Source organism: Scomber japonicus, chromosome 5 (genome assembly GCF_027409825.1).
Source record: "Scomber japonicus isolate fScoJap1 chromosome 5, fScoJap1.pri, whole genome shotgun sequence".
In the NCBI taxonomy this organism is placed as follows: Eukaryota; Metazoa; Chordata; class Actinopteri; order Scombriformes; family Scombridae; genus Scomber; species Scomber japonicus.
Window position 1 is genome coordinate 7,665,554 of NC_070582.1, and position 15,677 is coordinate 7,681,230.

At 39.3% G+C, this 15,677-nt stretch overlaps 2 protein-coding genes across 3 annotated transcripts; both read left to right on the forward strand.

Moving 5' to 3' along the window:
• Positions 1–504: 504 nt before the first annotated feature.
• Positions 505–2,213, forward strand: LOC128359052 (alpha-1,3-mannosyl-glycoprotein 4-beta-N-acetylglucosaminyltransferase C-like). The gene is made up of 3 exons (XM_053319467.1): positions 505–642; positions 765–912; positions 1,045–2,213. The coding sequence occupies exons 1-3, from the start codon at positions 514–516 to the stop codon at positions 2,211–2,213; spliced, it is 1,446 nt and encodes a 481-aa protein (XP_053175442.1). The 5' UTR covers positions 505–513.
• A 4,349-nt stretch (positions 2,214–6,562) lies between these two features.
• rnf141 (ring finger protein 141) lies at positions 6,563–15,199 on the forward strand. 2 transcript variants are annotated; one of them, XM_053319291.1, is made up of 6 exons: positions 6,563–6,642; positions 8,104–8,304; positions 9,723–9,831; positions 11,891–12,072; positions 13,255–13,362; positions 14,785–15,199. In XM_053319291.1, exons 2-6 carry the CDS (start codon positions 8,168–8,170, stop codon positions 14,933–14,935), a joined length of 687 nt encoding a protein of 228 aa, XP_053175266.1. In that variant the 5' UTR covers positions 6,563–6,642; positions 8,104–8,167; the 3' UTR covers positions 14,936–15,199. The 2 variants fall into 2 exon arrangements, with proteins under 2 accessions (XP_053175266.1, XP_053175265.1); XM_053319290.1 differs by having other exon boundaries at positions 6,606–6,625.
• Positions 15,200–15,677: the final 478 nt, after the last annotated feature.

Sequence of the window (15,677 nt, forward strand, 5' to 3'; positions counted from 1 at the left end):
TATACTGATGTACTGTCTTTTTCTGCCCCCAAGTGGCCAAACATGTTTTAGTTTGTGGCTTTAAAGATTGATTTAAATTGTTTTGTCAGATCAATGCACCAAGGCCAAAAAGATACTTGAATACAACAATAAAATGAAGAGTAAAGAAGCAAATTCTCATACTTGAATCTTCAGGACTTTTGCTTGATAAGTGGCTTAAATGATAAGTAGATTATCAAATCAATCAAAGTTATCAATTCTTTGTCAAATTGCTGCAACATTATGATGCATACATGGCATCCTTCAGGACTTTTTGTTTCAAAAAGTTTAGGCAGTCTACTCACTTGAGGTCTTTGTTATTCTATTCACAGGCGTCTATCTCTAATCCTTATTATCATTGTCTTAACCCAAATGTCTACAAGGATTGGAATTTTAAAAAGTTTGCCATGAGGGCAAGATCTCATCATTTTTTATTTGCTTTTAATGACCAACTTTCTGCTTTATCTCTGATTTCTTGCAGTGAGGGACGTGATCATGAGGCTAATGTGGAAGTCCGTGGACAAGATGAGGTGTTTCAGGAAACGCTCCATGTTTCCATTCCTCGGTTTCCTCATCACCTTTCTGCTGTTTTTCAACCTTTACATGGATGACGGATATGTGCTAGTGAGTTTCTCGCCTAAGAGAATTTGGTATTTTAGTATCAGAACATCCAGCCTTTGTCATATTTTACTTTAAAAATACTGCTGAGCGTGTTCTCACAGGTGTTTTTGTTTTTAATATTTTAGGAGGCTGAAAAAAGACAGTTGGGAGAGACACTGATGCATCCTGCAAACTCTGAGAGATACATCCACACTTTCAGAGATCTGTCCAACTTCTCTGGGGCCATAAATGTGACATATCGCTACCTTGCAGGAATTCCTTTACCACGCAAAAGTAGGTATTTCTATCAGGACGATACTAGTTTGATGTTAGTTTTTGAGGTCTGAATTATATTTTACTGCTTGTAACAAGAAAGATTTTAGGATTATTCCACCCCAAGGGGACTTACGTGATTTGTTTTCACAGAGTATCTTACCATTGGGCTTTCATCTGTCAAGAGGAAAAAGGGGACCTACCTTCTGGAGACGATCAAATCCATCTTTGATCAGTCCAGTTATGAGGAACTGAAAGAGATTGTGGTTGTGGTCCATCTGGCAGACTTTGATCTGGTCTGGTGTGAGAACCTGGTGCAAGAAATCACCAGGAAGTTTGCCCACCACATCATAGCCGGACGCCTCCTGGTGATCCAGGCTCCGGAGGAATACTATCCATCTCTAGATGGTTTGAAAAGGAACTACAACGACCCGGAGGACAGAGTCCGTTTCCGCTCTAAGCAGAACGTAGACTACGCTTTCCTCCTGAACTTCTGCACAAACCTCTCTCATTTCTACATGATGCTAGAAGACGACGTCCGGTGTTCCAGGAACTTCCTGACAGCGCTGAAGAAGGTGATCACCTCCCGAGAAGGTTCCTACTGGGTGATGCTGGAGTTCTCCAAGCTGGGCTACATCGGGAAGCTGTACCACTCCAGAGACCTGCCACGTCTGGCTCATTTCCTCCTCATGTTCTACCAGGAAATGCCCTGCGACTGGCTCCTCATCCACTTCAGGGGTCTGCTGGCCCAGAAGGACGTGATCCGCTTCAAGCCCTCACTGTTCCAGCACATGGGCTACTACTCCTCTTATAAAGGAGCAGAGAACAAGCTGAAGGATGACGACTTCGAAGAGGACTCCATAGACATTCCTGACAACCCTCCTGCCAACCTTTACACGAACATCAACGTCTTTGAAAACTATGACGCCACCAAGGCTTATAGTAGTATTGTTGATGAGTATTTCTGGGGGAAACCTCCTTGCACTGGAGATTTCTTTGTCATAATCTTTAACAAATCAACAAAAATCAGCAAAATTAAAATTGTGACAGGTACTGACGATCGGCAGAATGACATTCTTCACCACGGAGCCCTGGAAGTCGGACAGAAGTCTGTGGAAACTAAACAGGGAAGGCAGTGTACATCCTACATCACCCTGGGAGAATTTAAAGGGGGAAACATTGAGGTTACCAATGTGGACCACAAGATCGGCTTTGATATCGAGTGTGTACGAATTGTCATCACTGCCAGTCAGAAAGAGTGGCTCATTATAAGAACTATCAGTTTATGGACCACACAGCCAGTGAGTCAATTAAAGAAGTAACAGAGGATATTTTTAAATGTATCATCATGTATGTACAGTATTAATTTTGGATGCGTTTGCTATGAGCTCCTTTTGGACTACTGCTGGGGAGTGGCAAACAAAACAATCCATATTTTCTTGGGTTTAGAAATCTAATGTATGTTTTCAATGTGACTTTTTTTCCCTTATGTATTAAAATGACAGACCTGTACAGTATGGAGCCTTTATACTTATGTTCATTTTTCCTAAACTAAAAATATGTGTATATAAAATTTCTTCCTACTTGTCTGGTATCTTGTTTTCTTTTGTTGTAGCTCCAAAAGTATAATACTATAAAGTCCAAGCTTCAACACCACAGGCTCAAATCTTGTAAAAGTGCTGTTTTATTAGATCAGACATTTTTGTAGCCTGGTTTCGGTACCTCTTGAACCACCCTTTTTTTTCAGTGATCAAAATGGAATAATGTGAGTGAAATGAAATGGCCAACTTCTCTGAAAAGCTGCCTTTTGTTATAGTGTTTTTAAACCTGAAAATGAATGAGGATGGATTCTCTACGGCTACTGTAAAGTTGAAATTTTGAACATTTCTATGTGAAGGTAAAAAAAAAAAATCAAGGATGGAAAGGATTTAATAGGTGATGTTTTCAGAAGTATAGCAGCTGTCAGAGAAAAGCTGATAATGAGTGTAAGGATATAAAAGTTTCATTTCCTATTAAAAAGGGTGAGACAATTTCTAAACAAGAGAGAAAGAAAGAAAGAAAGAAAAGAAAATTGAAAAGAATCAAATCTAATATCCTGTAATAATGAGTCATGCATTTCTTGAAAAATCATCCAACTGTGTAATGAGACCTATCTCCGCTACAAATCCACAATCTAATGCCAATTTCTTTGCAATGATTATTTGATTCCTTTAAGAGTTACAGAGCTAAATTAACCTGCGTCAGAAATCAGCTTCCCACTATGATCTTTACTCTATGAAAGGAACTTGCAGCACTTCCCTAAACAGCTGGGTGATTTAATGTAACATCCATTTTACAAACTTAAAGCAGCAGGTTTTCCTACATGTTCATAACTGAGTTTGTTTAAAATGCAGTATTAATCATCTGTGGGCTCAGAAACAGTTTTATTTTATTTTTTATGTCCTTTGCTGCCATCTGATGGTAACATTGACACAGAGGGAGTCTTGTTTCACAGCGACTCTCTAACAGTTACTCATTAAACTCATCTCAATTATTGGACTGAAAATGTAACAAAACCTCACATAAATTGTTTTAATTTATAAAAGTCACTATGTAACAATAGCTGACAAAACAAATTCCTTCATATAAGGTCTGTAAAGCACCTGTAATTGTAACCATGAGGCTCTTTTCGCAGCAGTAGAAAACTCACAGGTGTCACTAATAACGTTAATGATGACTCAAACGATAATCCCAGTGTGAGAGTCCAGTGTGCAAGAAAAAACTCAAACTGAAGTCCAATGAAATTGAATGTCACTTTCTCACAAAAACAGCCAACATACAGCAAGGAAGCATACAGACTCAGGCAGTACAAGATAAATGCAAAGCACCACATCAACATCAATCGAACAATCTGCAACACTCAGCATGTTCATTAAAAAACCTCACTGCACCAGGTATATAGGAGATTATACACAATATGAATAAATCTCATCAAATTGACATACTTGACATGCTTTATCAATCACTAATTGATGTAAGTTGATGTTTTTAACTTGTTATGATTTATTCCATTAAGTGTTTATATCTTAAGAGAGACATATTGTTATATTTCTGCAGGTTATTGCATTTAATTACACAAATTAGATTCAAGTCAACTAAAGTTACATTAACTTACATTTACCATTATTTTAAATCTTTTAAATCAATTATTTTTTACTGTTATTATATTCTATGGCAGAGGTTCAAAGCTTAGTCAGTGCTGTTTAACTTTGCTTGAATTCAATCAACTCTGAAATTCACTAAAGTCTCTTTTAATGAAAAATCTGTCTTTCACCAAACTGACGAGAGCAAACAGTGACATTTGCAGGATCTCACTCATTGTGTCTCTCTTCTCTTCAGAGTGTTACAGGTGTCGTCTGTGCCTGCAGACTCCTCTTTGTTTGAGTGCCCTTCAGGTGCCAGTATGTAGCAGATGGTTTGGCTACAGAAAGAGCCAAACCCAAAATGAGTTGGGTTTTTTTCTCTGTGACAAAATACAAAATACACTTTTCCTCCAACATTCAGCTTCTGTGACATTTAATTGTAAACTGAGGATTTGGAGCTGTTGATATGTTGCTTTTCTGGTTTTATATATATATATAAAGAAACACATCTTAAACCTTATTCTCTGCAGTCACCTTCCTGCACATCTCAGTTCACACACGTTTCCTCTCCTTTCACACTCTGATGTCGTCCTCCTGACTCCTATATCGCCCTCCTTATAGCTGTCCCCAGGTGGCCCGTTCTGCTCTCCTGCTTTCCAGTCCTTCCAACAATTTTCCCCGCTCTTCCTATTTCTCCACTCATTATATTCTCTACCTCTTTTTGTCTCTACCTCCTGCTGTTTCCCCAACCTCCTGCAGTCAAGCGTAATCTGAATCAATCTCCCATCATTGTCTCTCCTGCAGCTTAAGAGAACTACAGTATATGTTCTGCAATCATCGAGAGGGCACAGCATCGAGCAAAACAATCACCAGAAAACCATTATTTTTGCATTGATTTGTGTTCATGTCCTTAAATGGTGTGAGGCAGTTTGATGAAACATAGTGTGATGTCAATTTTACAAGAGAAATGACATGATAATCTTTATTGTCCCTGAGGGTATATTTGTGTTGAACCATGAGAGCACACAGAGCTGCTTTTGTCCGTCATGACAAACAACACACAACATCTGAACAACAGCATCTGGAGAATAAACCCATAAAAAGGTAAAAGATTTACAAAATCAATAGATTCAAAAAAATACTTAGACTTACACAAAGACTAACAACAAAGAAATATTGCACGTTTAAAAAAGTGCTCACCTCGTGATGACAATGACACAAAAAATTGGTAAGAAATGCAATAAAATACAAAACAAGACCTAAAATGGGCAACTAGCTAAAAAAATCTGTATAGTACTTTCATGTCCATGACGTATTTTATCACAGAGATTTAATTTAAGGCTGCTTTAGAATCGATAGGTATCATTCAGACAGTGTTTGATAGTAATTGAAAGATATTGAACTTCTCTAATTGTGTATGTATGTACTGTATAGATACGTTTAAAAGACTTTGATCAAACATTGTTCAGTTTGTATTTCAGGCTGTGTGATTGTTAAATGACTGGGTACCAAATGAGAAATATATTTAGTTTAGATACTGTAAAAGTCATAACTGGTTGCTTGTCTTAACAGAGCCGACTGTACAATCATTTTAATGAGTTGAAGTCACATCCATCCTATCATGTGTAACAAATCTGTTTTTGCAGTCCTTTGTTTTAAAGTTCATTGATTCCCTGTCTGCTTGAATCGTTTAAATATCTCTTTCAATTATTATTTGATGTATTAAAAAGGATAATTCTTCCTAACCTTGACTTAGTAGCTCATAATTATGACTTAGTATCTTATAATTCTTCTCTCTAAATATTTTCTCGTTACTATCAGATAGTAAGTCTTAACGAGATTGTTGAATGCTCTTCTGAAGGATCACAACAACCAAAAACAGAAGGTTTTACAAGTCAACTTCTCTACAAAGTAAAAGGAGATATAAATACTGCAGAAGTCAGATAAAAAAAATTCAGGAAATACCAAAAATCTAATAAAGTAAAAGGATCAAAACTGTGCTACATAGACTTCATACAGTGTTGACCCCTTTTTAGGGCCACTGCTCTGAATGAATCCATAATCTGAGACATTAACTAATGAATACATTTTGAAATGAGAGATAAATCTTGCTTTGTAAGAAATGATCTTCTGTATAAATCGTGTCAGTATCTTATATAGGTCTACAGTCTATGGTCAGTATCCATGAAAAACACCTGAACTTACATGTTGGTGCTTAATGACTTACTTACTCAAAACTAATAGGTTACATTACTTAATACACTTTTAAAAAAGGGTATCTAGTAATCTGTAACCTATTACATTATTTCCTTATAACCTTCCCAACCCTGTGAAACCATCATAGGTCTGCAGTTGACTGTTTTCATCAAAATGGTCTTTATAAAATTATGTTTTTGTCAATCCAATTAATCTTCCGATTCATAATACTTACTATTAGTATTTATCATTATTACTACTACTACTACTACTACTATTAGTATTGTTGTTATTATTATTATTGAGTTGAAGTGACGTCTCCGTGCTTACGTCATCAGCCGGCGACCGTGTTGTGTCAACACAAACAGAAGCTAACAGCGGTGAAGTTTGGACTCCAGCTGCTGCCTCCTTCTACAGTATGTTGACAGCCTGGGTAAAGACACTTCTTTCTCTCATTATAATCACAACAGAGGACCATCTTTATCTTTATTATCTTTACAGGGTTTGGGGCTTTATTTTATTGTATGTTTGTAAGGTTAGCTCATTTAGCTCCTCGTTAGCAGATAGTGCTGTGAAGTAAAGTAAACACTGCTGCTAATATAATGCTAATAAGTTAATATTGAAGTTTTATTGCTAATTTATGTCTAAAATCACGTGTTTCTAAAGCAAGACTGATGGTTGAATCCACTGCAGTGTTAATGCAGTCCAGTTATCAACGTGACTTCATGCTAAGCTAACTAATACTGCTGAGCTCTAATTTCTGCTTTTATTAAATCAGCAAATGTATCACATGTTTTACATTGAAATGCTGATTTAGATGTTAAGTTAGCAACTTACAGGAAGTGACACTGCGGTTAGTTTACGTGACGGGATGTGTGTGCACAAATTTACTAGAGTACTGTAGTTAAAGTATTTGCATTTTATTTGAGTATTTTTTCATCTTATGCTCATTTATACTTCCACTGCACTACATTTCAGAGGGAAATATTGTACTTTCTACTCCACTACATTTATTTGACATCTTTAGTTACTTTGAGATTGAGATGAAGATTTGATACAATGGATAATAAAACAAGCTTTTAAAATACAACACATTGTTAAAGATTAAATCAGTTCCACGTCTTACAAAAAGCAGTGTGTGGCCGGGGTCACATTTCAGATGTCCGTTGTTAACAGCTCCACCCTCTACACTTCTCACATGGTTTCATTTTAATAAATGTTCAAATGATCCAATATTTCAGCAAATACTAAGATCCCTTTTCATGCACTTACAGTGTACAGTAAGTGATGCGGGCCAAAATCTACAAGCCTCTTTTTGTGCCTAAATGTATTTATAAGTTAATCTGAAGCTAATATGAAGCTTCAGCCGCACAAAGGAGCCAAATCAGGTAGATGTGTTTCACTTTCACTTTGTGCATTTGAAGGGGATCCTTTAATAGTCGGTATAAACAGATTAAAGTGAGGATAAACTCTTTCAGTGTTCATACATATGGACACCTGACTGTTGTTTAAGACACACATTAAAAATAGTGAATGAAAAGTGCTTGTAACATCCAGTTTGGTGTTTTGGCCAGTTCGGCTTTCGTGGTGTCTGTGTATCGGTTTGAACAGTGACTCGACCTCAAATCACTTCGGTCAGGTTCTAAAAAGTGGGGTGTGAAGTACTCTCAGAAGAGCGGAGGCTTTTATAGCGGCAAACTAATTTGAAATGAAAATCATACACTGGTGTCCACATAGTTTAATAGTGTATCATCAAGTTTCTAGGCAACATCATTTGTCTGTCAAGTTTTAGCCTGCTGCAGAGAATGTATTAATAAGAGACTGATCATTGTCAGCAATAAACTTTCCCATTAAACTGTTAAAACTGGCCTCTCCATGTTTATTTGCCCTCCAGGTTCTGCAGAACTGAATGAGGTGCGATCTTCTGCCTGTGCTGTTTTCTAAGTGCTGCTGCCGCGATGGGCCAGCAGGTCTCAGGTCAGGCGGTGATGACCCGTCTGCCTGAGAAGTTGATGAAACACGCCGGACTAGTACGAGACAGCGGCTACCTGACCTATGAGGAGTTTCTGGCGAGAGTCGCTGAACTTAACGATGTGTAAGTCACATGCTGAGCAATGGGACAAATACATGTCTATCAGGGATAACAGATGTTCAGTCATGCACACATCTACATCTGTTTTACAATTACTTTAAAGTAGTAACATGATAAACCAGTTTAGTTTATTAGGTTCCCCATTTGCTGGGAAGGAACAAAACAGTTTTAAGTAAATAACTTTGACGCAAGTGGCTTCATATAGATTTAATTAGTGCTGTGGATTTATTTTTTGGCTTGTCCAGTGTTTTCGACTGAGAATTAAACTCTGCAGAGCTGCACTATTCCACAGCCTAGCATTCGGCCCCTCTTATTCCCCGGGCATTAGGACCCTGCCTCTGTTAATTTAATTTTAGCTTACACATTAGCTCTTAGACAAACAGGGAGGCAGGATACTGTGGTGGAGTAATTCTCAGTATGAAACTAGAAGAAATTCTTTAGAAATTAGATAAACAGACAATAGAGCATAATGTGTTTTGATATCATCAATCTAGACCAGAGGCCTGTACTACGAAGCTGGATTTTCTCTTATCGAGGTAACTTCAGGGTTAACTCTTCACTTCTTACCGGGGTAAATCATCATGGTAACTTATGCTGAATGGCTAACCTGCTCCGGAGCAGGTTATGTTTTGGATAAGAGATCAATGAGTATAAAAGCACCACCTCCTGACCAATCAGTTCTCTTGGAAAATGACCTGCCCATTCTTAAAAGATCCTGTCAACATTGGTGCGTGTATCATGAGAGGAGTGCTTATAGAGAAAGAGTTTTTAGGGATAGATGCAATCCTTTTGATGTCCCCGATGACATCCTATACGACAGGTACAGATTTTCAAGCGACATTAGTCATTTGACATTCAAAGTATAAACCTATTATGCACTTCAACTATTTGAGTGAATGATGTCAAAGCAACTGTATAACATACAGATTAATATCCTGGGTATGTTAATCCAGCTTCGTAGTACAGGCCTCAGGGGCGTCCAAACTCTTCCACAAAGGGCCATGTGGCTGCAGGTTTTTATTCCAACCAAGCAGGAGCACATTGATTGATTGATTCAATCAGCTGATCTCAGTCTTCAGACAGCTGATTGGTCAAATAGTGTGCTCTTGATTGGTTGAAACTAAAACCTGCAGCCACATGGCCCTTGGTGGAATAGTTTGGACATGCCTGATCTAGACACAATAATTGATGTATCTGTATTGACTCTATGAAGCTCAGTTCACAACCCAACATTCAGAGTGAATAGAGACTAGTACACGTACACACTGTGTTTGGGTGGAAGTTCAACATGGCTAGAAATGTCCTTAAAAATATCAGCTTTAGTTGCTGTGTGTATGAGCTGCATTGTTTAGCACTTCAGCAGACGGCAGTCAAAACGATGCGGAGTGATTTGTAGAGTTGAAACGTGTCGGTTCTTTCAGGACGGCCAAGCTAGCTGCTGGACAGCAGAAGCACCTGCTGTTTGAGGTGCAGCCAGGATCCGATGCCACGGCCTTGTGGAAGGTGGCTGTCAGGATAGTCTGTACCAAGGTGAGACCACAGAAACTTTTGCACATACACACAAACACACACGCATGCCAACACGAGCATCTGCCCACACCTGTGACTTCCTGTCAGGGAGGCAGAGAGAGGGGGACAGATGTGGGCTGAGAGCCTGTTTCTGTACATAGTTTTTTTGTGTTTGTGTGTGTGGGTGAAAAGTGTGTGAAGGACATTCTAAAGTATATGTGCATTAATTTATTGTTGCTACAGTGAGTCAGAATTGGAGATAAGCTTGTATTCTGCAGATGTTGTGTAGCAGCACACATAAACCTTCCTGCTAGAATTCAGCACTGATGCTTTTGTGCTACAGTCATTTGGTAAACATAGTAAGCAGAGATTATTTGAAGGGCTCATCCATGACCCCCACCAGGACACACATTACATCCATGCCTGACTAAGTTTGTGTTAATTGTGTCGCTCATTAAAGATTGGTCTAAATCTTAGTTTTAATGAGCATTTTTTTTCTGTTTCCACTGTCTGAGGCGACAGCTTGTTCCTGTTTTCTTGTTTATCTTCTATCTTTACTCTGTCTATAATCCCATCATTGACAGAGGGGTGTGTCAGCTGGCTAAGGCAAACAAAGGGAAGAAGTTCAGATGTTCAGTATTTTTTAGCTTGGCTTCTGATTTTGTTCACAGTATTCGAGTTTCAGTTTTAAGATATTTTACTTTTTTCTCTTCTTATTTTCTCTAATGCATGAAAAGGTCAATCTTTTGCTTATTTTCCACCTATTTTAAAATCTGTAAAATACAGAGGAAAGTTGTAGGAATGTGAGTGTACATGGATACCAAAAGTCATGCTCCCAATCTGCACCAGGGAATTGTGAGTCAGTATTTTTGCAGGTAGAAATATTACATACCTCAATATTCCACCCATACTCCATCATGGTTGAGTCATTCTGTACTTAAATTTCAACTGGAACATATCGTTGAGTTTGTTCTGCGTTTCATTTCATGTTGACAACATGTATTTACGACATTGTTTTTATTATGAAAATAACAAAACAGGATGTTAACTTGGGACACATAATGTAGATTCCAGCTGTAACTGAAAAAGCAGAAGAGAAGAGAGATGAACTGCACTGTGGGTTTTTGTTAAATGGTTTCATCCCTATTTAAAATGCATTTATTTTTCATGGAGAGACCTTTATTTGTTCTTTTATGCTTTATTTTGACCATTATTAGCTTCCACAAACTGGTTGAGGGACCCTAATTACGGTTTACTGTCCCACAATGGCCGTTTTCCTTTTTACAGACGAGCAAAAAAATGTTAAAAGCTTGAATAAATAGCCGCTATCAGCAGCTTGAATTAAATGAACAACTGTAGTGGCTGCCAAAAGCTGACTCTGGTTGAATCCATCTATTCTGGCACAGTGTAGGATTGTGTCTGTATGTACACATGGTCAGGTCAGTTTTATTTGTATAGCTCAATATTACAAATCATAAAATTGTCACAGGAGGCTTTGCACTCTGTATAGCAATACAGGAAAAAACATCCTCTGTTCTTAGACCCTCGATTCAGATAAGAAAAAACCTCACCAACAACAACAACAACAACAACAACTACAAAAACCTTTTTATGGGGGAAAAAATTGAGGAAATTTCTAGAAGAGCAACAGAGATTTCTCTTCTAGGATGGACAGACACAAAACATCAAAGTTCAAAGTTATTTCTCATTGTTACAAGAACAACGAGACAGTTCAGCATCTCTAGAAAATAGGCAATAAAACTTTGAAATGCTGAATAAAAATTTGCAATGCTAAAATAAATGAATAGATGGCACCTTAACTGAGTGCTAAAACACACACAATCACTATGAAAACACTACGATCTAGAGATGCTGTATATACAGAATAAACCAGATAGTGTAATTACAGAAATACAACATGGAAAAGCAGGATGATTAAATAATAGATGGAGAATCTGATTTCTGGATGCTGCCCATTGATAAGACCTGAGCCAAACAACCTCCGTCACCACTACATACATCTAGTGTACTATATCAGTGCGACATATGAGTCACGTATCTGTGCTTCCTCCTCCGACAGATCAACAAGGAGAACGGTATGGTGGAAGCGACGCGTATCATGAACCTGTACCAGTTCATCCAGCTGTATCGTGACATCACCAGCCAGGCTGCTGAGGTGTTGTCTGCAGAGGGCGCCACCGGGGCCCCGTCTGCCCAGCTCCCCGCCACCGACTCCTGTCAGGCCAGTATGTGGATGGGCAGGTCAGTGCACACCAAGGAGCCCCTCAAACAGACAAAGACTCCATTACTAGTAGTAGAGTTTTCACAGCAAATGTCCACTGTGTGCACATGACATGTAGAATGCATTTTGAAGTACATTAAAACATGTAAAAAAAGACATTTTAGGGGGGTGAAACCTCTATTTCTAACAATATATGATAATAATAAACTTTATTTATAGAGCACTTTCCAAAATCAAAGTTACAAAGTGCTTCACAAGGCAGCAAAATACCTTTCTTCGTTCCTTCCTTCCTTCCTTCCTTCCTTCCTTCCTTCCTTCCCTCCATCTCTTTAATGATCCAGCTCACATAAGATTAAATTGGTCTGTATGTGGCCTTTGAATGAAGATGAGTTTGACACCTCTGAGATAAACCATATCTGAAGAAGATAAAAGCAATTCAAGAAAAATTACATTAGATTGCGAGTTTAACTGTCCTGGTGGTGGGATTTATCTTACTGAAGGCGTCCTATTAAGAAAAATACCACGACCAATCTGTTCAAACTTGACATAAATAATTCCATAATTAAATAAATAACTGCTTTTTTAAGGCTTTCTTAGCTCATTAATTTGGTTTCCTGCTTGCAGTGGCTGCTTTCAGCAAAAAAGTCTGATAAACCTGCTGTTCGCTATCCACCCAGCACCAAATGACAGACAGATAAAGTTGGTGAACGTGGAGCATTTAGCAGCTAAGGAGTCACAAATTGGTAGAGACCAGAATTGAGCTGAAAGGAGAGTGAATATTGGACTTAAATCGATCAGTTGGACACAAACATGAATGCTAATGTTGCTCAGTGTCTGCTGGAATAGTAAATAAGCAATTAATAAGCAATTAATGCAGTGTTACTTTTTTTTTTCTACTCACCCCAGGTGGCTGTACTGCTGGGAGGGAGAGAGAAAGAGGGCTGTGAAATGCCCCACAGGCTGCTTAAATGATAGATTTTGTAACTTATTTTGCAGTAAAATTACTGCCATCCAGGAGGAAGAGCTCATGCATTTTTATAACATTGAAATATATTTCTCTCAGGCAAATTCTCAGCCGGCAAGCCTCCAAGATTCCTCTAACATCGAGCATCTCATTGCACTATTTCAAAAAATGTGGCAATTTCCCCCTTTTTATAGAACAAGTGAATCTATTCCTCTCTCCTGTTTGTGTTTGCACGCAGAGTGAAGCAGCTGACTGATGAAGAGGAGTGCTGCATCTGCATGGACGGAAAGGCCGACCTCATACTGCCCTGCGCACACAGTTTCTGTCAGAAGTGCATTGATAAGTGGTGAGACGCTGGAGCAAGCTTGAACTCCTTTCAAAAATTCATCTGGTGTTGTGTCCAATTTAACATCCTCCTCCACTCTCCATTTAAAACATACTTTTTTTTGCTTTGCTGTTACTTTACTTAGTTGTTTGAGCTTTACTGTGCAGAGTGACGTATGTGCTGAGTTTGACACTAGAAAGCTCTTTTCACATCCGTCTTCTCACTGGGGAAAGTTTCCGTGTGCTCGCCTAAAATCTGAAGTAAAAAGGCTTAGAAGGATGTGTGACTTCACAAATACAGACAGGTGACAAAGGAAAGAAAAAACAACATAAAGTGTCTCATTAACCCTTCTGTTGTCCTCGAGTCAAGGAAGGATGAGAGGGAGGAAGGAGGAAGGAAGGAAAGGAGGAAGGAAGGAAAGGAGGGATGGAGGAAGGAGGAAGGAAGGAAAGGAGAGAGGAAGAAAGGAAGGAGAGAAGGAAGGAAAGAAGAGAGGAAGGAAGGAAAGGAGGGAGGGAGGAAGGAAGAAGGGAGGAATGAAAGGAGGAAGGAAGGAAATGAGGGAGAAGGGAGGAAGGAAAGGAGGAAGGAAGGAAATGAGGGAGGAAGGAAGGAGGGATGGAAGGAAGGAAAGAAGGGAGGGAGGAAGGAAGGAAGAAGGGAGGAAGGAAGGAGGAAGGAAGGAAGGAAGGAAAGGAGGGAGGAAGGAAGGAAAGAAGGGAGGAAGAAGGAAGGAAAGGAGGAAGGAAGGAAGGAAAGAAGGAGGGAGTAAGGAAAGGAAGGAAGGAATGAACGAAGGAGGGAGGGAGGAAGGCAAGGAAGGAAGGAAGGAAGAAGAAACAGGATGACAGGAAGGTTAAAGCGTTAACAGAACAGCTTTGGTATTGATTCTGCAAGTCTCTGAAACCTAATGGAGAGATGAACACCATTCTTCCAAAAGATATTCCCACATTTGGTGTTTTGATGATGATGATGAAGAGCGCTTTATGACTCATCAGTCCTAAAGCTCCCATAGGTGTTCAACTGGCTAAAACTGGGCTTTTTCAACATTTTAATACATGACACAAAGCATGATTGGATGTTGATTGCTTAATTGTGTCCCACAGTGAACCTGTGTGGAAGCATCTGCATTAGTTAGTTTCTCCACTCATCTTTTCAAGTCTTTTCCTTTAATATGTCCCTCCGTCTGTAGTTTGGAAGCTAATCCTGATCCAGTATACAACTTATAAAAGTGTGAAGTGAAAACATGAAGCCTCCAGTGCACATAAACTGAGATTAGACAGATTTTAATGATGTAAAAAACAACATATTGGCCACATATTATTATTATCCCAAGCAGAGTATTTGTTTTATACAGCTCACAACTTGCCTGGAAGGGACTTTTAAGTTTTATCCATCCGTGATATGAACAAACATAAACACTACGCCATCTGTTTCCTGCAGGAGCGGGCAGAGCCGAAACTGTCCGATATGTCGTCTGCAAGTGACTGCTGCCAATGAATCGTGGGTAATGTCCGATTTCCCCACAGAGGACGACATGGCCGGCTACATCCTCAACCTGGCTGATGAGGCGGGCCACCCACACAGGCCTTAACACACATACACACATATATGCACACAAGAACAGCAACCCGAGAAATCAACCCGAGTAGACTTTACATGTTACAACACAGAAATGTCACTTTCACTGAGGAGAGTTTTTTCTTTTCTTTTAAAGCTAACAAAGCAAGAAGAAACCAATCTGGTGGTTTCCTGCTCCTTGTGTACATGTAGGATTCTTTAAGAAAAAACAACCCAGGATGGTCTGCCCACCTCCTCTCTCTCTCTCTCTCTCTCTCTCTCTCTCTCTCTCTCTCTCTCTCTCTCTCTCTCTCTCTCTCTCTCTCTCCCTCTCCCTCTCTCAAACCCATGTATTCTAGATGTGGTGCTTTTCTTCCATCTGTCCTTCCTCCCTGCCTTCCCCTTTTCCTTTCTTCGTTCCTTCGTTCCTTCCATCTGTCCTTCATAAATCTTTCTTACTTCTGTTCTTCCTTCCTCCCTTCCTTCCTTCCTTCCTTCCTTCCTTCCTTCCTTCCTTCCTTCCTTCCTTTCTTCCATCTGTCCTTTCTTCACTCCTTCCTTTTGCCTGTCCTTCCTTCCCTCTCTCTCTCTCTCTCTCTCTCTCTCTCTCCCCTCTCTCTCTCTCCCTCTCTCTCTCTCTCTCTCTCTCTCTCTCTCTCTCTCTCTCTCTCCCTCTCTCCCTCTCTCCCTCTCTCCCTCTTTCAAACCCATGTATTGTAGATGTGGTGCTCGCTCTATCTCTCCCTCTCTCCCTCTCTCTCTCTCTCTCTCCCTCT